The sequence below is a fragment of the Amblyraja radiata genome, chromosome 2, assembly GCF_010909765.2.
Source record: "Amblyraja radiata isolate CabotCenter1 chromosome 2, sAmbRad1.1.pri, whole genome shotgun sequence".
Taxonomy (NCBI): domain Eukaryota; kingdom Metazoa; phylum Chordata; class Chondrichthyes; order Rajiformes; family Rajidae; genus Amblyraja; species Amblyraja radiata.
The window spans coordinates 8703060-8730767 of record NC_045957.1 but is presented as its reverse complement, the minus strand read 5'-3'; the positions used below and the strand labels follow the sequence as shown (position 1 = coordinate 8730767).

Below are 27708 nucleotides of genomic sequence, written 5' to 3'. Positions count from 1 at the left end.
GTTGGCATTGTGGGTTGGTCTGCATTTGGTCCTATTTTCCTCTAAAACACTTCCATACACCCACGCAAACATCTATTAAAAGTCATAATTGTATCTGTGGTTATCGTACCTGGGCTCTGCGGTTGGTCAGGTAGGTGACGATGTGGCTGATGAAGCTGGCCAGATCACGGACCACCACCTCGGTGCCCAGCGCCTGCCTGGCCAGGGTGGTCCGGTGGACAAACCTCTGCACTGCTGGGATCTCTGCAGAACACCAAGTATCAGTCTCCCTGCAACAACCCTCCCCCCGTCCACTCCCCAGCCCAACGCACCCCACTGCTCCCACCCTTCCCACACTGCTTCTAGGAACAGCACCTCATATTTCAAACAGGGGTGCCGTGCTGCTGGAGCTCACTGGAACGTCGCTCCGGCACCTCTGTAAAAAAAAGCCCAAATAAACAGCGGGGAATTTTAACTAGCGGGGAATTTAACAAAATAAAGGGGATTTTACAGAAGCGAAGGTTGCGGTAGATAAGATAATGATTTATGTGAAGATTCAACCTCCTTTAACTTCTTGTATATCTGAAAACTAAAGGAGGAAACACGGACCTCCTCTGGTTCAGTGGAATCCTGAGCCGACCGTCACATAGAGGCTGTGGTGCCACAGATCAGCAGAAGGCACCAGGACAAGAGTTGCTTCAGACCCTCAAACACATATTACGCCTGACCCTTTGTGGCAATTATTGGCAAACTTCTCACTGGTGGCATTTGGTAAGTCGGTAATTACCTGTAAATTGGTAAATACATGACTACCGTCTTTTTCTTTATTTGCTTTTATAATTATATTTCATGATAATCGCGCGGGGGTGATGGCTGCCCTGCCAGCAGTCTGTTCGTTTTTTCTTTCTTTTTGTTATTTTTTAGTTTGTTAAAAGTTTGTTTTAATATTCTTCAGTTTGTTTTATGTGGGGGGAGGGGGAATCTTTTTTTTCAGGTTCGTACCTTGCCGGAGATGTGATCAATTTTCGGATCACATTCTCCGGGCTCTGCGGCCTACCATTGATGGAGCTGGAAGCCTCCTCGGACTGTCGTGAGCCCCACCGTGGGGCGTGGACATAACATCGGAGCTGATCCCTTGCCTGGGATCGCTCCCACTGCGGAACCAACACCAAGGGCTCCCGAGTCGGGAGCTCCAACGCCGCGGAAGATTCGACAAGCCCCGACGCGAGGTTCGATCGCCCGGTGCGGGGGAGCTGACATCCCCCCCGATGCGGGAGCAGAACGCCTCGACGCGGAGGGCCTGAACGCCGCCAGCTACGGGAGTCAAGATCATCCCGTCAACAGAGGGCTCGAGGCCCACGACCGAGGGAGAACTAAGGGAAGGACTTGAACTTTATTTCGCCTACCATCACAGTGAGGAATGTGTAGGAGTCACTGTGGTGGATGTTCATGTTAAAATGTGTTTTTGAGTGATCTGTTGCTTTTAATTGTATGACTGACCTGGCCAATGAAATTCCTCGTATGTTGCAAAACATACTTGGCGAATAAAGTGTGATTCTGATTCTTCAAATAATTAGTGAGTGCAAATGTGCAATATTTTGTCATATTAATAAATTAAGTATTATATGTTTTATTGTACTAGTTATACACTGTGATGTAGTGATGGGCTAGAATCTTGTTTGACCTCCCATCTACCTCATTGGAGATCTTCAGACTATCTTTAATTGCATTAAACGTTATTCCCTTTAACCTGTGTCTGTACACTGTGGACGGTTTCATTGTAACCACGTATAGTCTTTCTGCTGACTGGACAGCACGCAACAAAAGTTTTTCACTGTACATGTCTGGAGGGTATGGACAGGCGACGTTTCAGACTCTGGATCTGGTACTTATGTTTAGTATCACCTGATTTAAGTGGACAGTGTGTGAAACAAGGTTTTTCACCGTGCCTCAGTACGTGGGACAATAATAAACCTAACCCCCCACCCCCACCCACACCCGCCTGGTGGACGGGGCAACAGACCCAGCGAGATCTGACCTGTGTCCTCGATGTTGTGGAACACTCGCGGAGGGCCGTCCCGTTGAAACATGTCCCTCAGCTTGAGGTACTCGGTGGAGCTGACAGTAAAGACAGGGAGGAGTGATTCCGTGTGGGAATGTTCCTCCCGTACATCCTCATCCTCATCCTCCTCACCGCTCTCCCCCTGCTCCTCATCGCTTTCCGTATCTTCATCCCTGGCCTGGCACTTCAGATCCTAAACACACCAAAGCAAACCGGCACTCACACTAGTTCTTGCACTGTGGCGGGTGGCGCCATTTAATAATAATAATAAATATTTTATTAAGGAAATTCAGATGTCCTTGCAGCACACTAATAAAAATACAACATAACATTAAAGAAGAAATGTTCCCACTTTGTTCCCACAATGGTTCCCACTGCGAGGGAAGGCAGCAAAGACCAGTCCCCATCCACTTATCCACCTATAGTTGGGCCTATTGAGGCCTCCGCAGTCGCCGCTACGGAGGCCCGATGTTTCAGGCCCTTCTCGCCGGGTGATGGTGCTACGGCATCGGGAGAACCCTCTCAGCGTCTGACGATCAGACCAAGGGCTTTGTTAAAGAAGCCACGCACTCTACTTTCATCCCTTTCATCGGCTGGCGGGGGCTTCAACATCGGGAGCCTCCATCCCCTCGATGCAGCAGTTTGATTTGAAGCCACGCCGGGCACTGAAAGGCCCCGCAAATGGGACGATTCAGCCCTTAGAAAGCATCTGATAAAGTCTGGATTACAAAACATGGGGGGGATGGGGGGTTCGTCCCCCTCCTCTCAAAGCAGGGGGGGGGGGGGGGGCGTGTGCCCCCCCTGTCCCCTCCAGGATTTCCGCCCCCCTGCCCCTTCCCACAGTGCGGCGCCTCACCACAGTGTACAGCGAAGTCTGTTCTCCACTCAACCTTGGCACCCACCTGCAGTCCCCTCTTGAAATTCAGGCGAATCTTTTGCTTGCAGAATGAATTCCGGGCCTCGATGGCATTCAGCGATAGCTCACTCTGCTTTGCACTCACTTCTCGATGGAATTCGGTCAACTGAGGGAGGGAGAGGGAGAGAAAAGTGACACACAGCCTTTCCCAACTTGAGTAGGAACCTGCCACCCAACCACAAGTGCCCGAGAGGAAGATTCCTCCACCACCCTGCGATGATGGGCGGGCCTCGACTGAGTCCATTCTTTGAGAGGAACATATTTGACTGAATGAATATTTACAGAAACTGGCAGCGTTTGGAGAGGGTGCAGAACAGGTTTGCCAGGATGCTGCCTGGATTCTGGTAAACTGCCTGGAACCTAAACATAGATTGTTTTCTCTAGAGTGCCGGAGGCTATGGGGAGATCTTGCTGACATGTGTTGAATGATGAGAGGCATAGATTGGGTAGGCAGCCAGAACATTTTTCCCCAGGGTGGAAATGTCAAAGACTAGAGGGCACAGCTTTCAGGTTAAAGGAGGTACGTTTGACAGGGTATGAGCGAGGCAAGTATTCTTTAGCATGGTGGGGGCCTGGAACTCACTGCCAGGAGAGGTGGTGGAGGCAGATACGATAGTGGTTTTGAAGATGATTTTAGATAGACACACCTGGATAGAATGGATGTGGAGAGCATGTTTCCACTAGTGGGAGTGTCAAAAAACCAGGTGGGGGTCACAGCCTCAGAATTAAAGGACCTTCCTTAAAGAAGCAGATGGGGGAAAAATGTCTTTAGTCAGAGGGAGGTGAATCTGTGGGATTCATTGCCGCAGAATGCTGCGGAGGCCAAGTCAATGGAGATTTTTAAGGCAGAGATAGATTCCTGACTAGTAAGGGTGTCGATGGTTATGGTGAGATGGAGGGAGAGATAGATCAGCCATGATTGAATGGCAGAGTAGACGTGATGGGCCGAATGGCCTAATTCTGATCCTGTCACTTATGACCTCAGGGATATGCAAGGAATGGAGGGATGTGGATCAAGTGTTGGCTGAGGAGTTTGTTCAGCATAGTGCCAGTTTTTGTGTTGAATTGTTCTATGTCCTACTGAACTACCCCAGATTATTAGGCGGTGGGAACTCGGACATACACGACTCCGGGACTGATCAGTAAAAATGTGGTGAACAAGTACTTTCAGACTGGAGGGAAGAGTGCAAAATGCTCGGGGGCAATGCTGGGCTGCTGCACCTTCTGTAGATACAGTGATCAGGGGATCCTCACCTCATCCTCAGGTTTCAAAAGGCCCAGAGCTCACCAAAGTGGCCAGAGTCATGGAGGGTAGAAAAGTGCTGGAGGAACTCAGCAGGTCAGGCAGCCTCCATGGAGGATATTCCTCCAGCATAGAAACAATAGACAATAGGTGCAGGAGTAGGCCATTCGGCCCTTCAAGCCAGCACCGCCATTCAATGTGATCATGGCTGATCATCCCCAATCAGTACCCCGTTCCTGCCTTCTCCCCATATCCGCTATTTTTAAGAGCCCTACCTAGCTCTCTCTTGAAAGCATCCAGAGAACCTGCCTCCACCGCCCTCTGAGGCAGAGAATTCCACAGACTCACCACTCTCTGTGAGAAAGTGTGTTTCCTCGTCTCCGTTCTAAATGGCTTACTCCTTATCCTTAAACATAGAAAATAGATGCAGGAGGAGGCCATTCGGCCCTTCGAGTCAGCACCGCCATTCATTGTGATCATGGCTGATTGTTGCCAATCAATAACCTGTACCTGCCTTCTCCCCATATCCCTTGATTACACTAGCCCCTAGAGCTCTATCTAACTCTCTCATAAATCCATCCAGTGATTTGGCCTCCAGTGCCCTCTGTGGCAGGGAATTCCACAAATTCACAACTCTCTGGGTGAAAACGTTTTTTTTCTCATCTCAGTCTTAAATGCCCTCCCCTTTATTCTAAGACTGTGGCCCCTGGTTCTGGGCTCGCCCAACATTGGAACATTTTTCCTGCATCTAGCTTGTCCAGTCCTTTTATAATTTTACATGTTTCTTGGTTTTTCCAGTCATTAAGGCATAGTGTTATACAGCATGGAAACAGGCCTTTCAGTCCTCATTGTCTATGTTGACCAAGTTGGTATACTGAGTTAGTCCCATTTGCTTGTATTTGGCCCATAGCCCTCTAAACCCTTCCTATCCATATATGCTTTCCACAGCTGGGCAATCAGACACTGCACACAATACTCCAATTGTGGTCTCACCAATGGCTTGTACAGCTGCATCATGATGTCCTGACTCTTGTCTTCAATGCCCTTCCCAACAGAGGACAGCAAGTCCAACACTTGGTTCAAGGTGAAGGGAAAAAAAGATTTAATAGGAATCTGAGGGGTAACTTTTTCCACACAGGGTACAGAACAAGCTGCCCGAGGAGATAATTGAGGCTGGGACAATCCCACCATTTAAGAAGCAGTTAGACAGGTACATGGATAGGACAGGTTTATAGACAATAGACAATAGGTGCAGGAGTAGGCCATTAGGCCCCTCGAGCCAGCACCGCCATTCAATATGATCATGGCTGATCATCCACAAGCAGTACCCCGTTCCTGCCTTCTCGCCATATCCCCTGACTCCGCTATCTTTAAGAGCTCGATCTAACTCTCTCTTGAAAGCATCCAGAGAACCGGCCTTCACTGCCTTCTGTGGCAGAGAATTCCGCAGATTCACAACCCTCTGGGTGAAAAAGTTCTTCCTCATCTCCGTTCTAAATGGCTTACCCCTTATTCCTAAACTGTGGGTTTGGAGGGATATGGACCAAACGCTGGCAGGTGGGACAAGTGTAGCTGGCCGGTGTGGGCAAGTTGGGCCGTGGGCCCAGTTTCCACACTGTATCACTCTGTGACTTCACCGCACTGTCCACCTGACTGGGGAACTTTACTCGTATGTCTCCTTATTCTGCAACAAGGTCTCCAGGGCTCTGCCATTTACTGTGTGTGGCCTGCCCTGGTTTAACACACCAAAGTGCAACGCCTCACACATGTCAGTGGTAAATTCCAATTTCCATTTCGTGGTCCACCTTCCAACTGATCACGGTCTTGTTGTAAACTTCGATAACGTTCCCACTGTCCACATGCCACCAACCTTGGTGTCATCTGCAAATGTACTAACATTTGTGTCATTTTAACATGCGATTTTAACATTTTGACGTGTCGAGTTTAGTTGAGAGATACAGCGCGGAAACAGGCCCTTCGGCCCACCGCACATTAACACCACCCTCGGGACAGTTGACATTTATACCCAAGCCAATTAACCTACAAACCTGCACGTCTTTGGAGCGTGGGAGGAAACCGGAACACCCGGGGAAAACCCACGCGGGCACTGGGAGAACGTACAAACTCCACACAGACAGCACCTGTAGTCAGGGTCGACTGTAAATTGTGCCCAGTGTGTAGGGAGTGGATGAGAAAGTGGGATAACATACAACCAGTGTGAACGGGTGAACGGCCTGGACTGGGTGGGCCGAAGGGGAAAACTAGACAACGAGGACAGAAACGCTCACCTCCACCTCCAGCTGTTTGATAGCAAGTTGCATCTGCTTGGTCCTTTCTCCATTCTACAATACAGACAAAAAAAACAAACATTACTGTGGGAATTCCTGCAGATAAATAAATATTCTTTATGAGAGCGCAAGGGTCTGATGGACTGAGCCAGTTAGGGTCTCCCTGTTCCCATGCAAGTGTTTAGTCTCCTTTAGAGATACAGCTCAAAAACAGGCCCTTCGGCCCACTGAGTCGCACCCATCCCAAGCATGATGGCGGCGCGCACAGTCGCAGCGGCCCCTCGGGAGATAGTCGGAGCATTACAAAGTGAGTGTTGTGTGTTTTGTCCAGTCTGTCCAAGATATATGTACTGCAGGAACATGCTCCTAAACATCGGGGCAAACCACGGTAGTAGTACGGGCGCGTTTTGGTGCGATTTAGACCAAATACGCCGCTATGGACTACTACTACCGGCTGCGAAGCCAAACATATCGGCCGCAGATATGAATACAACTGGAGAGAGGAGGCGGGAGAGGAGAGAGAGGAGGAGGAGGCGACGCAAGCGGTGTGAGAGGAGGCAGAAACGGGGTAAAAGAGCAGGCTCTTACACGAGGCGGAGACGTGGGAAAAGAGCAGGCATTCACGCTAGGCTAACAGCTAACCCCACCCGACCTGCAGTGCCCTCGCTTCTCCTCTCTAATGTCCGCTCCCTGGACAACAAACTTGACGAACTGCGTCTTCTCAAGACAGCATACAGGGATATAAGAGACTGCTGTGTGTTTGTTTTCACGGAATCATGGCTCCACGGCAATATCCCGGACACGGCAATACAGCTGGAGGGAATGACATCGTTCCGTGCGGACAGAGAGGCAGCTAGCTCTGGTAAGAGCCGAGGTGGAGGCCTGTGCTTGTACATAAACAAGGACTGGTGTGTGAACGCTACCATAGCCGGGAAACACTGCTCTCCGCTGATAGAATTCCTCATCGTGAAATGTCGGCCTTTCTATCTGCCGAGGGAATTCTCCGTTGTTTTTGTTGTGGCTGTATATGTTGCTCCAAGTTGTGGCTGTATATGTTGCTCCAAGTTGTGGCTGTATATGTTGCTCCAAGTTGTGGCTGTATATATTGCTCCAAGTTGTGGCTATATATGTTGCTCCAAGTGCTAATGCAAATTCTAAGGCCAACGAAGCACTGGGAGCCCTGCATGACGCCGTCAGTGAGTTCCAGACCAAATATCCTGACAGCTTTATTGTGGTGGCTGGGGATTTTAATCACACCAGCCTTAAGATTGTGCTCCCAAAATTCAATCAATATGTGGATTTTGAGACCAGGGGAGAGAACATCTTGGACTTGGTTTACACCAACACCCCAGAAGCCTATAAGGCAGCCCCACGCCCTCACCTGGGCCACTCTGACCATATTTCAGTGTTTTTAACACCAGCCTACAGACCACTGCAAAAACAAGTCAGAGCGGAGAGAAAACACACCAGGGTCTGGCCAGAGGGAGCAGCCTCAGCTCTGCAGGATTGCTTCCTGCACACTGACTGGGATGTGTTCAGGACAGCAGCATCCTATGATGACCTCATCAACATCGAGGAGTACGCAGAGACTGTAACCAGCTACATTGCCAAGTGCACCGAGGATGTCACTGTCATTAAAACCTTCACTGCATGTGGAAACGAAAAGCCATGGATGACAGCAGAGGTGCGCTCGCTGCTGAGGGCCCGTGATGCAGCCTTCAGAGCCGGTAACACAGCCGCTCTTCGATCTACCAGGACTGCACTGGCAAAAGGAATCAGGGCAGCGAAACATGCCTACGCGGGGAAAATCCAGGGACACCTCTGTGACACAGGAGACACCAGGAGGATGTGGAAGGGAATCCAAACACTGACGGGGTACAAGGCAAGGCAGCAGGCAACTGACACCGACACTTCTCTTCCAGATGAACTGAACAACTTCTTTGCAAGTTTTGATGCAGCAAACACCACACCCAAGGGGAGAGCCAGCCCCTGCTTACAAACCGACCAGCCAGTCCTGACCATAGACTCAATGGACACACGGAGAATCCTGTCTAAGGTCAACCCGTGGAAAGCAGTCGGACCCGACAACATCCCAGGACGTGTGCTCAAGGAATGTGCTGAGGAGTTAGCAGATGTGCTAACAGACATCTTCAACATCTCCCTTAATCAAGCCATTGTCCCCACATGCCTCAAAACTTCCACAATAATCCCAATAGTGAAGAAACCAGTTGTTGCCTGCCTAAATGACTACCGCCCTGTCGCCCTGACCCCAATAATAATGAAGTGCTTTGAACACCTGGTGAAACCTCACATTACTGACAGCCTCCCCTCATCGTTAGACCCCCTCCAGTTTGCCTATCGCCCCAACCGTTCTACAGAGGATGCCATCTCTACCACGCTGCACACAGTACTCACGCATCTGGAAACCAAAAACACATACGCCAGAATCCTGTACATTGACTTCAGCTCAGCGTTTAATACCATCATCCCACAGAGACTTGTGGAGAAACTAACCCTGCTGGGCCTCAACACCACCCTGTGTCACTGGATCCTGGGCTTTCTGACAGAGAGACCGCAGTCAGTCCGTGTTGGTAAGAACACTTCAGGCTCGATCACGCTGAGCACCGGCTCCCCTCAAGGCTGTGTGCTCAGCCCGCTGTTGTTCACATTGCTCACACATGACTGTGCTGCCAGATTCAGGGACAATAAGATCATAAAATTCGCGGATGACACAACAGTGGTGGGACTCATCAGCGGAGATGACGAATCAATGTACAGGGAGGAAGTAAAACAACTAGTGGACTGGTGCGGCAAAAATAATCTAGAATTAAATGTCGACAAAACGAAGGAGATGGTTGTCGACTTCAGGAGGGCGCAGCCAAAGCATACACCCCTCAACATCAGTGCCACTACGGTGGAGAGAGTGGAGAGCATAAAGTTCCTCGGTATGCAAATTACAGACAGCCTCACCTGGTCCAGGAACAACACTGGGATTGTCAAACGGGCCCCATCAGCGACTGCACTTCCTGAGGAAACTAAAACAGGCCTCACTCCCCACCAACATCCTCAGGACTTTCTACAGGGGCACGGGGGTGGAGTCTGTATAAACACGTACTGCATAAACACGTGGTACTCCAACTGTAACTGCTCAGACAGGAAGTCTCTGCAGAGGGTAGTGAGGGGAGCAGAGAGGATCATTGGCGTCTCCCTACCCTCGGTACAAGAACTGTTCCAGAGCCGCTGTCTGAAAAAAGCTCAGAGAATTGCTAAGGACAAACTGCACCCCCTCCATATACACCTGGATTTCCTGCCATCAGGCAAGAGATATCGAAGCATCAAAGCCCGGACTACAAGACTGCTAAACAGTTTCCTATCACAGGCTGTGAGGCTGCTAAACAGTCACTCTGTACTCACAGTCACTTGATTCTGCGGCTGGCACGGACACTTTAATAACTGGCGCTGGGCACTCATATCAGCTGCCCCGGACATTTTTATGATTGGTTTATTGTATTTTAACGTTGTGTTTTACCTGCTTTTAACTATTTATACTGTTCCATCAGGGACTGGATTGTTTTTAGTGTTATTATGTGTGAAATGTTTTAAATTTCATGTGCGATGCTCCGCTATTCCCTGGGAAACGTCTTCTCATTTTGCACTGTACAACTGTTGCTTTGCAAGATGACAATAAAGGTTGATTGATTGATTGATTGATTGATTGATTGATTGATTGATTGATCCCCGCACATGAACACAATCCTACACACACTAGGGACAATTTATATGTATACCAAGTCAATTAACGGACGGGCCTGTACGCCTTTGGTGCGTGGGAGGAAACCGGAGCACCCGGAGAAAACCAACGCGGTTTTGGGGAGAAGGTACAAACTCCGTACAGACAGCACTGGTAGTCAGGATTGAACGCGAGTCTCTGGCGCCGTGAGGCAGCCACTCTACCACTGCGCCTCCGTGCCACCCACAAGGGTATATTTATTCAAGGGTACATTCCAGACGCTGTGCTATTTGTCAGAGTGTCAAGGTTACCTGATTGCTGGAGGGTGCAAGTTCCAGCTCTGATGTCCAGGTCTCATGGAGATGTTGGCTCTGTTCAATCTGTTTCCTCAGCTGGGCAATGTCAGCCTCCAGAGAGGTGCAGCCAACAGTCAGAGGGAGGGCACTGGAAGAAAGGAGACAGTGTTACCCAGCACCGAGCTCGAGTCTCAGCCACCAGCTTACCCACAGCCTGCAGTCCTGAGCCACGCCATGTCCACAAACCTTTCACACTTCCTGTTGTAATGGGATGAGTGTAGGAGCAAAGAGGTCCATCTGCTGTTGTACAGAGCCCTAGTGAGACCACACCTGGAGTATTGTGTGCAGTTTTGGTCCCCTAATTTGAGGAAGGACATTCTTGCTATTGAGGGAGCCCAGCGTACGTTTACAAGGTTAATTCCAGCGATGGCGGGACTGTCATATGCTGAGAGAATGGAGCGACTGGGCTTGTATACTCTGGAGTTTAGAAGGATGAGATGGGATCTTATAGAAACATAAAATTCTTAAGGGATTGGACAGGCTAGTTGCAGGAAAAATGTTCCCGATGTTGGGAGAGTCCAGAACCAGGGGTCACAGTTTAGGAATAAGGGGTAGACCATTTAGGACTGAGCTGAGGAAAAAAAATTTCAGCCAGAGGGTTGTGAAACTGTAGAATTCTCTGCCACAGAAGGCAGTGGAGGCCAATTCACTGTTTTTTTTCTAAGAGAGAGTAAGATAGAGCTCTTAGGGCTAACGGAATCAAGGGATATGGGGAGAAAACGGGGTACTGATTCTGGATGATCAGCCATGAAGGGCTTGAAGAGCCGAATGGCTTACTCCTACACCTATTTTCTATGTTTCTATGGATGGAGCTGCAGGTTTACTGCCTGTGCCACGCGACAGTGAGAGTAGGAATGGAGCAAAGTGGAGGATAAATGCGTGGCTGAGGGACTGGTGCAGAGGGCAGGGATTAGAGTTTCTGGATCATTGGGACCTCTTTTGGGGAAAGTGTGACCTGTACAAAAAGGATGGGTTGCACTTGAACCCGAGGGAAACCAATATCCTGGCGGGGATATTTGCAAAGGCTACTGGGGAGACTTTAAACGAGAACGGTTGGGGGGGGAGGGACTCAAATAGAGAAAGCTAGTAGACAGAGTGTGAGGCAGGAGGCAGAGAAGGGAAGCACTCGGACCCAACATCTAGGGGAGAAAGAAGAAAAAGATAATAAACAGAGAATAAGAGGTGGTGGGTTTCTTAAATGTGAATATGTTAATGCTAGGAGCATTGTAAGAAAGGTGGATGAACTTAGAGCCTGGATAGACACCTGGAAGTATGATGTTGTGGCGATCAGTGAAACATGGTTGCAGGATGGCTGTGATTGGAAACTAAATATTCCAGGATTTCATTGCTTCAGGTGTGATAGAATTGGAGGGGCAAGAGGTGGAGGTGTTGCATTGCTTGTCAGGGAGGATATTACAGCAGTGCTTTGGCAGGATAGATTAGAGGGCTCGTCTAGGGAGGCTATTTGGGTGGAACTGAGAAATGGGAAAGGTGTAGCAACACTTATAGGGGTGTATTATAGATCGCCAAATGGGGATCGAGAATTGGAAGAGCAAATATGTAAGGAGATAGCAGATATTAGTAGTAAGCACAAGGTAGTGATTGTGGGAGATTTCAATTTTCCACACATCGACTGGGAAACACATTCTGTAAATGGGCTGGATGGTTTGGAGTTTGTAAAATGTGTGCAGGATAGTTTTTTGCAGCAATACATAGAGGTGCCTACTAGAGAAGGGGCAGTGCTGGACCTCCTGTTAGGAAATGAGACAGGTCAGGTGGCGGAGGTATGCGTTGGGGAACAGTTCGGGTCCAGTGATCACAATACCATTAGTTTCAATATAATTATGGAGAGGGTCAGAACTGGACCTAGGGTTGAGATTTTTGATTGGGGAAATGCTAACTTTGATGAGATGCGAAAGGATTTAAAAGGAGTGAATTGGGACATTTTGTTTTATGGGAAGGATGTGGAAGAGAAATGGAGGACATTTAAAGGTGAAATTTTAAGAGTACAGAATCTTTATGTCCCTGTTCAGTTGAAAGGAAAGAGTAATAATTGGAAAGAGCCATGATTTTCAAGGGAAATTGGACACATGGTTCAGAAAAAGAGAGAGATCTACAATAATTATAGGCAGCATGGAGTAAATGAGGTGCTTGAGGAGTATAAAGAATGTAAAAAGAATCTTAAGAAAGAAATTAGAAAAGCTAAAGGAAGATATGAGGTTGCTTTGGCAAGTAAGGTGAAAGTAAATCCAAAGGGTTTCTACAGCTATATTAGTAGCAAACGGATAACGAGGGATAAAATTGGTCCATTAGAGAGTCAGAGTGGACAGCTATCTGCAGAGCCAAAAGAGATGGGGGAGAAGAGGAGGTAATGACACTTTTGAAAATTATAAAAGTGAATAAGTCTCCAGGTCCTGACAGGATATTCCCTAGGACATTGAGGGAAGTTAGTGTAGAAATAGCAAGGGCTATGACAGAAATATTTCAATTGTCATTAGAAACGGGAATAGTGCCGGATGATTGGCGTACTGCGCATGTTGTTCCATTGTTTAAAAGGGGTTCTAAGAGTAAACCTAGCAATTATAGACCTGTAAGTTTGACGTCAGTGGTGGGCAAATTAATGGAAAGGATACTTAATATATATAAGCATCTGGATAAACAGGGTCTGATTAGGAACAGTCAACATGGATTTGTGCCTGGAAGGTCATGTTTGACTAATCTTCTTGAATTTTTTGAAGAGGTTACTAGGGAAATTGATGAGGGTAAAGCGGTGGATGTTGTCTATATGGACTTCAGTAAGGCCTTTGACAAGGTTCCTCATGGAAGATTGGTTAAGAAGGTTCAATTGTTGGGTATTAATGGTGGAGTAGCAAGATGGATTCAACAGTGGCTGAATGGGAGATGCCAGAGAGTAATGGTGGATGGCTGTTTGTCAGGTTGGAGGCCGGTGACTAGTGGGTTGCCTCAGGGATCTGTGTTGGGTCCACTGTTGTTTGTCATATACATCAATGATCTGGATGATGGTGTGGTAAATTGGATTAGTAAGTATGCAGATGATACTAAGATAGGTGGCGTTGTGGATAATAAAGTAGATTTTCAAAGTCTAGAGAGATTTAGGCCATATGGAAGAGTGGGCTGAAAGATGGCAGATGGAGTTTAATGCTGATAAGTGTGAGGTGCTACATCTTGGCAGAACAAATCAAAATAGGACGTACATGGTAAATGGTAGCGAATTGAGGAATGCAGTTGAACAGAGGGATCTAGGAATAACTGTGCATAGTTACCTGGAGGTGGAATCTCATGTAAATAAGGTGGTAAAGAAAGCTTTTGGTGTGCTGGCCTTTATAAATCAGAGCATTAGGTATAGAAGTTGGGATGTAATGTTAAAATTGTACAAGGCATTGGTGAGGCCAATTCTGGAGTATGGTGTACAATTTTGGTCGCCTAATTATAGGAAGGATGTCAACAAAATAGAGAGAGTACAGAGGAGATTTACTAGAATGTTGCCTGGGTTTCAGCAACTAAGTTACAGAGAAAGGTTGAACAAGTTAGGTCTTTATTCTTTGGAGCGCAGAAGGTTAAGGGGGGACTTGATAGGTCTTTAAAATGATGAGAGTGATAGACAGAGTTGACGTGGATAAGCTTTTCCCATTGAGAGTAGGGAAGATTCAAACAAGAGGACATAACTTGAGAATTAAGGGACAGAAGTTTAGGGGTAACATGAGGGGGAACTTCTTTACTCAGAGAGCTGTGTGGAATGAGCTTCCAGTGGAAATGGTGGAGGCAGGTTCGATTTTATCATTTAAAAATAAATTGGATAGGTATATGGACGGGAAAGGAATGGAGGGTTATGGTCTGAGTGCAGGTAGGTGGGACTAGGGGAAAATAAGTGTTTGGCACGGACTTGAAGGGCCGAGATGGCCTGTTTTCCGTGCTGTAATTGTTATATGGTTATATATGGTTAGACATTTATATCAAAGATAGACACAAAATGCTGGAGTAACTCAGCGGGTCAGGCAGTATCTCTGGAGAAAAAGGATAGATGACGTTTCAGGTCGGCACCCTGGGTCCCAACCCGAAACGTCACCTGTCCATGTTCTCCAGAGATGCTGCCTGACCCACTGAGTTACTCCAGCTCTTTGCATCTATCTTTCACCTTCCTCAGCTTCACGCCATCCTATCAATGTTTCTACTGCACTGTGTTGGGTTTTTATTATTCGGCATAGGACTCGCTTGACAAATGGTGTACAGAACTACAGATGTATGGTTCCCTGAGGGTGATGAGTCAGGTAAACAGGGGGCGAAGGAGGCAAATTGGCCTTCGTTAGAAAATGTATTGAGTGTCATGATACAGCTGTACAATACGATGGTGAGACCACAATTGGGTGTGCTGTCTACTTAAGGAAGGATATCGTTAGGTTGGAAAGTGTGCAGAAGAGATTCACCAGGGCGTTATTTAAACTTGCGGGTTTGTGCAATAAAGAGAGGTTAGATAGACTGGAACTTATTGAGGTGCATTAGTGGCACGGATAAAGTGAACGCTCAAGGGCCTGTCCCACTGTACGAGGTAATTCAAGAGCTCTCCCGAGTTTAAAAAAAAAATCAAACTCGTGGTAAGCACGTAGAATGTACGTAGTGGGTACGTCGGAGCTCGGGACGTCTCTTAGTGGCTCGTAATGCTAACGGCAGGTACTCGGGAAACGCTGTAAGCTCGGAAAGACTCGTGATGATTTTTCAACATGTTGAAAATTGTCCACAAGTGCCCCGAGTACCTACGAGCGGCTATTACTGTAATTCTCCGAGTTCGCATCAGGGGAAACTCGGGGGAACTCTTAAATTAGCTCGTACAGTGGGGCAGGCCCTTCACTGTCTTTTCTTCAGAGAAGAGGGTTTTAAAAGTAGAGCCATAGTTGTATGATTTGAGGGGAGAGATTTAACGATCACAGGGGAATTTTCACTCCGAGGGTGGTCCGTACATGGAATGAGCTGCTGGAGGAAGTGTTTGAGGCAGGTTCAATTTAAGAGACATTTGGACGGGTACATGGATAGGGAGATAGGGTCCTAGAGTCGTTTAAGAAAGAACTGCAGATGCTGGTAAAATCAAAGGTAGACACAAAATGCTGGAGTAACTCAAGGGGTGAGGCAGCATCTACGGAGAAATGGAATTGCCGACGTTTCGGGTCAAGACCCTTCTTCAAACTGATTTTGTGTCTACCTTAGGGTCATAGAGTGATACAGTGTGGAAACAGGCCCTTCGGCCCAACTTGCCCACAACGGCCAACATGTCCCAGCTGCACTAGTCCCACCTGCCCACACTTGGTCCATATTCCTCTAAACCTGTCCTATCCATGTACCTGTGTAAATATTTGTTAAACTTTGCGATAGTCCCAGCCTCAACCACCTCTTCTGACAGCTCGTTCCATACACCCACCACCCTTTGGGTGACAATGTTACCCCTCAGATCCCTATTAAATCTTCCCCTCCCCCCTCTTGCCCCTCACCTTAAACCCATGTCCTCTGGTTCTCGATATGGGGCAAATGCAGGGTAATGGTACTCGCTTAGATGGGACATGTAGAAAACAAGCAACTGCAGAAGCTGGTTTACCAAGTAAAGATGCAAAATGCTGGAGTAACTCAGCGGGTCGAATATGGATTTGTGACGTTTCGGGTCGAGGCCCTTCTTCAGACTAATAGATGGAGTAACTGGGTTGCCATGGGAAAGTTGGGCCGAAGGGCCTGGATCCATGGTGAATGATTTTAAATGGCGTTAAGAGCAGAACCGCAGTGATCTAAGGGAAGTGCAAGGCTCTTTGGGCATGAGGCCTTTCTACCCGCATGTCCTAGCCCTATAACCCTAACTCTACCAACCTCTCTCAGTTTGTGTCCCACAACCGCCCGTTCATTCACATACACCCCCACGCTCAGGAATTCCCTCTAGTCTAGTCACGGTGGCGCAGCGGTAGGGTTGCCGCCTTACAGCGCCGGAGACCCTGGTTCAATCCAGACCATGGCTGCTGTCTGTATGGGGTTTGCACGTCATCCCCGTGACCGCGTAGGGTTTCTGCCGGGTGCTCCGGTTCCCTCCCACACTCCAAAGACGTACAGGTTTTTGGTCGGCTAATCGACCTTTGTAAATTGTAAATCACCCCGAGTGTGTAGATTAATTGGCTTGCAAACAGTCCCTAGCGTGTGGAATAGTGCTCGTGTACGGGATGATCGCTGGTCGGCTCAGACTCGGTGTGCTCCCATTACTCCCACATTCCAGGTTTGTAGGTTCATTGGCTTTCTGTAACTTGCCCCAAATGTTTAGAATTGTCAATAAACAATAGGTGCAGGAGTAGGCCATTCAGCCCTTCGAACCAGCACCGCCATTCACTGTGATCATGGCTGATCATCCACAATCAGTACCCCGTTCCTGCCTTCTCCCCATATTCCATGACTCCGCTATCTTTAAGAGCTTTGTCTAACTCTCTCTAGAAAGCATCCAGTGAACCGGCCACCACCGCCCTCTGAGGCAGAGAATTCCAGATTCACAACTCTCTGGGTGAAAAACGTTTTCCTCGTCTCCGTTCTAAACGGCCAACCCCTTATTCTTAAACGGTGGCCAACTGAGAAGTCAACTAAGTTGAACTAGAGTACAGATGATTGCTGGTCGGTGCGGACTCGTGGGCCGAAGGGCCTGTTTCCACGCTGTATCTCTGGACTAAACGGAACCTTCCTCCTCATTCTTCCCCCGAGGGCCGCAGACACACTAGCCCGTGGCCACCCCTCCCTCCCTCTCTCCAGGTACCGGCCTCCTCCAGCACATGTCCCCAGATGGTACCTCATGATCTCGGTGACGTTGTGCGAGTCGGTCTTGGTGCAGATGAAGGCGATGGAGCCGACCTGACCGTCCATCAGCAGCTGGCGGCGTAGACTTTCGTCCAGCATCTCCTTGGCCGTCTTGTCATCCACCGCCCGTGTGACGTCAGCCACAATCCACACCGCGTCACACCTCTTCAGGTACTGCCAGACACAACACACACAGGTCATAGACACATAGGTGCACGAGTAGGCCATTCGGCATATCGAGCCAGCAACGCCATTCAATAGGATCATGGCTGATCATTTAAAATCAGTACCCCTTTCCTGCCTTCTCCCCCATATCCCTTGATTCCTTTAGCCCTAAGAGCTAAATCTAATGCCCCTGTCCCACTTAGGAAACCTGAACAGAAACGTCTGGAGACTTTGCGCCCCACCTAAGGTTTCCGTGCGGTTCCCGGAGGTTTTTGTCAGTCTCCCTACCTGCTTCCACTACCTGCAACCTCCGGCAACCACCTGCAACCTCCGGGAACCACACAAAAACCTTGGGTGGGGCGCAAAGTTTCCAGAAGTTTCCGTTCAGGTTTCCTAAGTGGGACAGGGGCATTACTCTCTCTTGACGTTTAGTTTACTGTAGTTTAGAGATACAGCACAGAGATCATGAGATCATAGTGTTATTTTATGTAGTGTTTAAAATGTTTGTGTTAATGTGGTCTGGTTTGTTTTATGTGGGGGGGGGGTCGGGGGAAACTTTTTTTCAATTGCCAGAGATGCGATTGTTTTCCGGATTGTATCTCCGGTCGCTCTGCGGCCTAACATCATGGATCTGGCGGCCTTGCTCGAGACTGACTTTGAGCCCCACCGCGGGGCCATGGACTTAACATCGGAGCCTGCGATCCCTTCCCTGGGATCGACGCTCCAACTGCGGCCTGCGGATTTCAGCCGTCGATGAGCTCGCAGTCTCGGGTAGAGACTGATGTCGGGAAGCTCCAAATTCGCAAGAGGTTCGACCAGCCCCGACCCGGGGTCCGATCACCCGGTGCGGGGGAGCTGAGATCCCCCCGATGCAGGAGCTTGATCACCCTGACACGGAGGGCTTGACCGCCGGCTGCTGGAGCCAAGATCGTCCCGTCAACGGAAGGTTAGAGGCCCTCGACCGTGGGAGGACAAAGAAGGGAAGAGATTGAACTTTTATTTTCGCCTTCCATCACAGTGAGGAATGTGGACGAGTCACTGTGGTGGATGTTTATGTTAAAATGTATTTTGTGTGTTCTGTTGCTTTTTATTGGTATGACGACTGTATGGCAAATCAAATTCCTTGTATGTTGCAAAATATACTTGGCTGATAAAGTATGATTATGATCATGAGATAGGAGCATTCGGCTCATCAAGTCTACTCTGCCATTCAATCATGGCTGATCTATCTCTCCCTCCTAACCCCATTCTCCTGCCTTCTCCCCATAACCCGACACCCGTACTAATCAAGAATCTATCTATCTCTGCCTTAAATATATCCACTGACTTGGCTTTAAACAGCTTCCGTGGCAAAGAATTCCAGATTCACCACCCCCCTAAATAAATTCCTCCTCATCTCCATCCTAAAGGAACAACCATTAATTCTGAGGCTATGACCTCTAATCCTAGGTTCTCCCACGAGTGGCAACATCCTCTCCACATCCACTCTACCCAAGCCTTTCACTATTCTGTACGAGAGGTTCCCCCTCATCCTTCTAAACTCCGGCGAGTACAGGCCCAGTGCCGTCAAACGCTCGTCATAGGTTAGCCTACTAATTACTGGGATCTCCCACAATACATCTGCAACATAATGTTTCAATTGCTGTACTCGATGCCCTGACTGATGAAGGCTAGCATGCCAAATGCCTCCTTCACTACCCAGCCTGTAATGCAATGGCTAACCAGGCTTCGCAGCTTCGAGGGAGTTGTCCACCAACTGGGCCACATGTCAAGCAAAGGCTGTCGTAGTAAAACAATTCCACGTTTGGGAAAAAGTTTGGGCTCGGCGAGAAGAACGAGTAAATGTTCTCTGACAAATCGATTCCAAATCTGCCGCATTCGGGCGGCGCGGCGGCAGAGTTGCTGCCTTACAGCGCCAGAGACCCAGGTTCCATCCTGACCACGGGTGCCTTCAGCACACCCCAGCCTTCCAGGCACCCACCACTCTGTGTAATAAAACAATCTTCCCCCGCACATCTCCATTATACTTTGCCCCTCTCACCTCACAGCTGTGATAAACTATACTAGATGAACGGTACTAGTGAGAAATCTCAGCACTAGCTGAAAAGAAAAGCACGGGCCTACGTCAAATCAAAAGCTGGAGGGACAAATTAAAGACAAATAATCCAGACAAGTACAAATGATGTAAAAAAAAAAAATGGGACAGCACTACAGTTAACTGTACAGAATAAACATGAAAACCGCAGAACAAAACATGAAGAGGGGAAATCTTAATCCACAAGAGAGATAGAGAGAGAGAGAGGAGGCATAAATGTGGATGGAAAGGAAGAAGAGGATGAACAGGGCAAAGAAAGTATCAAGAGAAGCAGAGGTTGGAGAAGGAACAGAACAGGATAAACCCCAAAGGCCATGAACTAGGCCGAAGGCTGATGAGAAGAGAGAGAGAATACGAGCGCAGCAAGAAAATCAATCAACGTGCAGGCTATTCGAAGGCGAGGCGCGTGGGAAATGAACGCAAGGCGGCGAGAGTTGTATGCAGAAAAGCAAGAGAAGAAAATTAACAAAATATTTGAAGAGCAACAAAGAAAACGTCAAGAAGACGAGGAAAGACTAAAGGACATAGAAGATAAGGAAATGGCGCTGCAGAAGAAGCAACACTCCCCTCCTGATGGAGTTGATGTGCAGTGAGGGGGGCAGCAAAAGGACAAAGCCTCTGCCGTGCTAGGTCTGCTCCACCACGTCAAGCGCCTAATTTTGCTGGAACAATTTTAGGGCCGTTCGTTGGAAAGTGAACCCAGAAACGTCACACACGTGACCCGGTGGCATCACCTCAAGGTAATGCATTTTAAAAATTCTTGCAAGAGATGAATCCTATTCATGGCTATTTTCCTACCGACAGAACTAGAATGCTAAAGACATGAACATTCTACCCTTTTTTTTAAATTCGCAGAGTTTGTAAGATAAAACTGAGTTATGAAAAAAAAAAAACGCTTCCATGCGAGGCCACAAACGTGACCCGTCATATTTGACCTCTGACCCTAAACAAACACTGCCGGCATAACATAAAAATATCACTTGATGAGCTTCGAAAAAAAAAAAAAAATTGAATCGTATATACAGTGCAAAACAACATACATGTAATGCTTTCAAAATTAGAAGAGTCTGAAGAAGGGTTTCGGCCCGAAACGTTGCCTCTTTCCTTCGCTCCATAGATGCTGCCTCAGCTGCTGAGTTTCTCCAGCACTTTTGTCTTACCTCAGAATTAGGAGAGATGTATGCCACAACTCTTCATATTGTTTGGTCACACACGTGACCAACGATTTGGGGGGGGGGCTCTTAGATGTTGTGAACAAGGCTTCTCCAATGAAAGCCGAAGCATTAAAGGCGACTGGAATTACTGCACAGAAGTGTAAGATGCGACTGACTCACACTGGAAGAGGCAGTGACAGAGGCAGTTGGAAGAGGGCTGCGAAGAAACGGATGTGGACAGAGCAAAAGGAAACTTTTGGCATCCATGTTGGTCCAGATCAAAAAGTACAAGCTGCAGCTTGTGGACGTTTTCATGTGAGCCTGGTGAGCACCACCACCACCAATGCGATCATGGCTGATCATCCCCAATCAGTACCCCGTTCCTGCCTTCTCCCCATAGCCTGACTCCGCTATTTTTAAGAGCCCTATCTAGCTCTCTCTTGAAAGCATCCAGAGAACCGGCCTCCACCGCCATCTGAGGCAGAGAATTCCACAGACTCACCAATCTCTGTGTGAAAAAGTGTTTCCACGTCTCTGTTCTAAATGGCTTACTCCTTATTCTTAAACTGTTGTCCCTGGTTCTGGACTCCCCCAACATCGGGAACATGTTTCCTGCCTCTAGCGTGTCCAAACCCTTAATAATCTTATAAGTTTCAATAAGAATCCCTCTCATCCTTCTCGGGAAATGGACAAGCATGCAACAACAAGCTCCATGACAACAGGGTTATGGTCAATCTTTGACCAGATGCGGCCGACACCATGGCTACCCTTGGCCAGGCCGACCCTGCAACGCCGCCAGAACAATGGGCCTTCATGGTCAGATTGAGATCCCTGCACTTACAACAACTGCGACTTGAAAATGGCACCAAATCTAGCAACTCTATACACTGTCTCAGTGTGCTACTGCTATACACTTGTATCTGAGATGTATCTGAGTACTTATGCAGAGTGAGACTTGTACTGAACTGTACATAGAACTACATTCCACTGTAGCTTGCTACATGTGGCAATAAATTACCATTGCATTATTGATTAAACTATAAACTCAGCCCTTTGTTTCCCAATGTCAACGGACGCTTCTGTTACAACAGATGTTGTCCGCTATAACCAAAATCTGTTATAAAGATCATCATCGTTGAAAACATCAACAGGCACGGTGCCTTACAATGCTGTGTACGACAGTGATCGCAACTTCTACTGAAGTGTGGATGGCCGTTGGCTCGCTAGGAGCTCATCCGCCCTTTGACAGGTCTTGTTTTTGGTCCTGCTGGGGGTCCACAGCCCCCTGCTCACCTGGCAAACCAGGTGGGGGAGACGACTATTCGACCATGGAGCAGGAAGCACGGGATGACATGATACCCATGGCGGGGGGGGGGGGGGGGGGGGAACTCCCCCCCGATCTGTCCTAAAGAGGTTTGTAATAACAAGGATAGACGCAAAATGCTGGAGTAACTCAGCGGGTCAGGCAGCATCTCTGGAGAATCGGAATAGGTGACATTTCGGGTCGAGACCCTTCTTCAGGGAAAACGGAAACGAGAGATATAGACAGTGATACAGAGAGATATAGAAGAGATTAATGAAAGATTTGCAAAAAGATATGCACAATGATAAAGGAAACAGGCCATTGTTAGCGGTGGCCTAGGTGAAAACGAGTTACAGACAATGAGACTCAACAAGACGGCTTTGAAGTTGGTACAACAACGGGTGTGGTATGGAGGGAATAACAAGGGTAGACAGTATCTCGGTACGCGTGACAACACTCGTACTCTCTGACCATCAGTAAAACTGACAGTCGGAGGCTTCAGCCACTCACCTCTTTGGCCACAGAGTTCCTTGCAGCGTTGGAATCTCTGACCCCGGGCAGGTCCACCAGAACCGCGCCGGTCTTTAGCACGGCAGAACGTGGCACTTGGACGCGCACCCTCTTCACAATCGGCCAGAACTCACCGCCCTTGCTGCCCGAAGAGTCATTGCGGGAATCGATGAAACGCACCACTTTGGAGCGGAATTCATTTGCCTGAATGATCAGGAGGACAAGGTAGATTTAGTTTAGTTTAGAGATGCAGCACGGAAACAGGCCCTTCGGCCCAGCGAGTCCGCACCGACCAGCGATCCCCACACACTAAGTATCCTACACACATTAGGGGCAATTTACACTTATACCAAGCACCAGGTGGCGCCAGCAATGGCTGCCTCGCCAACAGTCTGTCCATCCCTTCTCTGTTGTTTCTTTAGTATGTGTTAAATGTATGTTTTTAGTGTTCTTTAGCTTGTTTTATGTGGGGAGGGTGGGGGAGACTTTTTCTAATCTGTTACCTCGACGGAGATGCGATTTTTTTCCGTATCGTATCTCCGTCCGCACTGCGGCCTAACATCGTGGAGTTGGCGGCCTTTGCTGGAGAGCGACTTCGGGGGCTCCAACTGCGGATTTTAACATCGTGGAGCTAGCAGTCTCTGGTTAGAGACCGACTTCAGGAGCTCCGGGCCACAGGAGAATCGACCGCCCCGACGCGGGGGCTTTGACCGCCCTTGGTACACGTGACAATAAATGACCTTTGAAATTAACCTACAAACCTGTACGTGTGTGGGAGGAAACCGAAGATCTCGGAGAAAACCTACGCAGGTCACAGGGGGAATGGACAAACTCCATACAGGCAGCACCCGTGGTCAGGATCGAACTTGGGTCTATGGCACTGAAAAGCTATTGTTAAAAAATAACTAGTTAGACTAGATAGTCGCAACTGGAGTTCAGTCCCGAGCTACCATCTACCTCATTGGAGATCCTTGGACTATCTTTGATCAGACGTTACTGGCTTCATCTTACACTAGTTATTCATAGAGTCATAGTGTCATAGAGTGATACAGTGTGAAAACGGGCCCTTCGGCCCAACTTGCCCACACTGGCCAACATGTCCCAGCTACACTGCTCCCACCTGCCTGCGCTTGGTCCATATCTCTCCAAACCTGTCCTATCCATGTACCTGTCTAACTGTTTCTAAAACTATGGGATAGTCCCAGCCTCAACTACCTCCTCTGGCAGCTTGTTCCATAAACCCACCACCCTTTGTGTGAAAAAGTTATCCCGCAGATTGTTATTAAATATTTTCCCCTTCACCTTGAACCCATGTCCTCTGGTCCTCAATTCCCCTACTCTGGGTAAAAGGCTCAACCATATCTATTCAAATCATGATTTTATACACCTCCATAAGATCTCCCCTCATCCTACTGCGCTCCAAGGAATAGAGAACCAGCCTACTCAACCTCTCCCTATAGCTCCCTCTAGTCCTGGCAACATCCTCGTAAATCTTTTCTGAACCCTTTCAAGCTTGACAATATCTTTCCCATAACATGGTGCCAGAACTAAACACAATATTCTAAATGCGGTCTCACCAACGTCTTATACAACTGCAACATGACCTCCCAACATCTATACTCAATACTCAATACTGTGACTGATGAAGGCCAAATTGCCAAAAGCCATTTTGACCACCCTATCTACCTGCGACTCCACCTTCAAGGAACCATGCACCAGCACTCCTAGATCCCTCTGCTCTACAACACTACCCAGAGGCCTGCCATTCACTGTGTAGGTCCTGCCCATGTTAAACTTCCCAAAATGTAACACCTCACACTTCTCTGCGTTAAATTCCATCAACCATTCCTCAGCCAACCTGGCTAATCGATCAAAGTCCTGCTGCAATCTTTCACAACCATCTTCACTATCTGCAAAACCACCCACTTTTGTATCATCAGCAAACTTGCTAATCTTGTCCTGTATGTTCTCATCCAAATCATTGATGTAGATGACAAACAGTAACGGGCCCAGCACCGAACCCTGAGGCACACCACTAGTCACAGGATTTGTTAATCCCTTTATCCTTTATCTGTACACTGTGGGTGGCTTGATTGTAATCATGTATTCCACTGACTGGTTAGCACGCAACAAAACACGTGACAATAAACTAAACTCAACCTTTCTCCCAGGGTGGAAATATTAAGACAAGGGGGCACAGCTTTTGGGTAAGAGCAGGAAAGATTAAAGGAGATGTGCAGGGCAAGGTTGTTTGTTTACAACCTTTTGTTTTATCCGTGAAGCTACAGCAAGTAATGCCGTCCCACTTAGGCGATTTTTTAGGCGACTACAGGCGGCTAGGCTCTCGCCACATGGTCGCCTGTATGGTCGTGAGTAGTCTCCTCAGTCGCCCAAAGAATCGTAGCGTCTTTCTGGTCGCAGCTGGATTTTGAAATGTTCACAACTTTTTGGCGACAGTTGGCTTGACTCCAATGAGCGTAGCTTGACTTCTCCTGATGTAGGTGCTGTCGTAGGTTGTCTCCAGGATGACGTAGGTAGTAGCCGGTGCTGACCGGAAAATTCCATTGGCGACCACTTACGTCAATCGGCGACAGGTACCAGCGACTGAATTGTCTAACCTTTTCGTAGTTAGTGACGTAAGTTGTCGTAGGTGGACGTCCTAATGCGTCGCCGGTTGTCGGTAGCTTGGCGTCGACTAGGTGGTAGGTTGTTGTAGGTGTGAAAAAAAATAACCTAAGTGGGACAGGCCCATAAGAATCCCATTCTTCCATTGTCAATGGAGATGACAACCAGACACTCTTGACCTTCTTAGATGGTGAGAGTTTATGGAGTCAGGAGGAGAGTCAATCACGAGAGAATGTCCGTCCTCTGACTTTCTCTTGCGACCACAGTATTCATGTGGCTGGGTGACCTTCGGGTGAATGGTGGTCCAAGCTATGACAATGAGGAACATGGTAACGATGATGCCAATTCATTCATGGGTAGATGATTGGACTTTCTGTTGTTTGGGACGGCCAACAAACCTGGATGGACGAGGGATAACAAGCTGACGGAATGGGCATCTCTGGGATGGAGTTGGAGTTGTTGACAATAACTGCGGAGTTTTCAACCCATCCGTGACAACAAATCTCTGATGCATCTGCTGCGAAGGAATCTTCAAGTGTACAAGTCAGATACTGAGAATGCATACGTTTTCAGTTGAGCAGAAATTAAAAACCTACGTGCAGCGTAGGTTTACAAGGTTAATTCCCGGGATGGCGGGACTGTCATATGCTGAGAGAATGGAGCAGCTGGGCTTGTACACTCTGGAGTTTAGAAGGATGAGAGGGTATCTCATTGAAACATATAAGATTGTTAAAAGGTTTGGACGCACTAGAGGCAGGAAACATGTTCCCGATGTTGGGAGAGTCCAGAACCAGGGGCCACAGTTTAAGAATAAGGAGTAAGGTATTTAGAACGGAGACGAGGAAACACTTATTCTCACAGAGAGTTGTGAGTCTGCGGAATTCTCTACCTCAGAGGGCAGTGGAGGCAGGTTCTCTGGATGCTTTCAAGAGAGATCTAGATAGGGCTCTTAAAAATAGCGGAGTCAGGGGATATGGGGAGAAGGCAGGAATGGGTACTGATTGGGAATGATCAGCCATGATCACAATGAATGGCGGTGTTGGCTCGAAGGGCCAAATGGCCTACTCCTGCACTTATTGTTTATTGTCTAAAAGTAGATCCCACAGCCTTAATCACAATCCTACCTCACTCTCAGCAACAATATTCTATGGACTTTGTATACATTGATTGATTGTAAGATGTAGCATGGAAACAGGCCTTTCAGCCCAACAAGTCCATGCCAACCATCGATCACCCGACCACACTAGTTCTATGTTATCCCACTTTCTCATCCACTCCCGACACACTAGGGGCAATTTACAGAGGGCCGGTTAACCTTAAAGACCCGCAGATCTTTGGGATGTGGGAGGAAACCGGAGCACCCGGAGGAAACCCACACGGTCACAAGGGAAAATGTGCAAACTCCACAGGGACAGCGCCCAAGGTCAGGATCAAACCCGGGTCAGTGGCGCTGTGAGGCAGCAGCTCCACCCGTTGCGCCGCCCCCTATATGGTCTGGTTATGTAATGTTATTGATCATTTAGAGTATTATTGATTATTGTATATATATTTGCTGTGTTGTTGCGCCATTGTAAAGCTGCAGCGTCAGAATTTAAGGTCTTGAATGATGGGAGTAGAATTAGACCATCTGGTCTACTCTGCCATTCAATCGTGGCTGATCTATCTCTCCCTCCTAACCCCATTCTCCTGCCTTCTCCCCATAACCTCTGACATCCGCACTAATCAAGAATCTATCTATCTCTGCCTTAAAAATATTCACTGACTGGGCCTCCACAGCCTTCTGTGGCAAAGAATTCCACAGATTCACCACCCTCTGACTAAAGACATTCCTCTTCATCTTGGTTTTTTAGACAATAGGTGCAGGAGTAGGCCATTCGGCCCTTCGAGCCAGCCCCGCCATTCAATGTGATCATGGCTGATCATCCCCAATCAGTACCCCGTTCCTGCCTTCTCCCCATATGCCCTATCCCCTATCTAGCTCTCTCTTGAAAGCATCCAGAGAACCGGCCTCCACCGCCCTCTGAGGCAGAGAATTGTTCTGTTCCTGGTGCTTGTGACAATTTAGATACCTTGACTGTGGAACGTCTGCCCATCCGCTGGGCAGGACCAGAGTGTGTACGTACCTGCTCCTCGCTGATGGTGGTGGTTGTCCCGAGGTACTGCGTGACCTCCCGCATCTCCTGTAGCTCCTGGTACGACCGGATTTGTCCATAGACCGCCTTGAGGCGACTGTGCGCCACACTGGCCTCGGAGCCGGGGTCTGGTCTCCTCTTTCTCCGTCGCCCGGAACGTTTAGTCATGTCGCTGAGCAGCGAGGTCAGCTCCTTGTTCCACTCCTGTGGACAGTGGGCAAGAGGTGTGTGACTACCGCAAAGAGGCGAAGTCCAGCAACATCACATACCAGGTACACACACACACACACAAAATGCAGGAGTCACTCAGCGGGACAGG

The 27708-nt window shown here is 48.2% G+C and overlaps 1 protein-coding gene across 1 annotated transcript in view; it reads right to left on the bottom strand.

The window, feature by feature from the left end:
* The window catches only part of nuggc (nuclear GTPase, germinal center associated), an 81877-nt gene that overhangs the window by 33101 nt on the left and 21068 nt on the right, over window positions 1–27708 (bottom strand). Inside the window, exons 6-13 of the mRNA XM_033041873.1 lie at window positions 27381–27593; window positions 22633–22836; window positions 17398–17579; window positions 10530–10662; window positions 6489–6542; window positions 2944–3063; window positions 2018–2234; window positions 110–243 (exon numbers count right to left, since the gene is read on the bottom strand). Of these exons, the coding sequence (XP_032897764.1) occupies window positions 110–243; window positions 2018–2234; window positions 2944–3063; window positions 6489–6542; window positions 10530–10662; window positions 17398–17579; window positions 22633–22836; window positions 27381–27593 (1257 nt within the window). The remainder of the gene's footprint in view (window positions 1–109; window positions 244–2017; window positions 2235–2943; window positions 3064–6488; window positions 6543–10529; window positions 10663–17397; window positions 17580–22632; window positions 22837–27380; window positions 27594–27708) is intronic.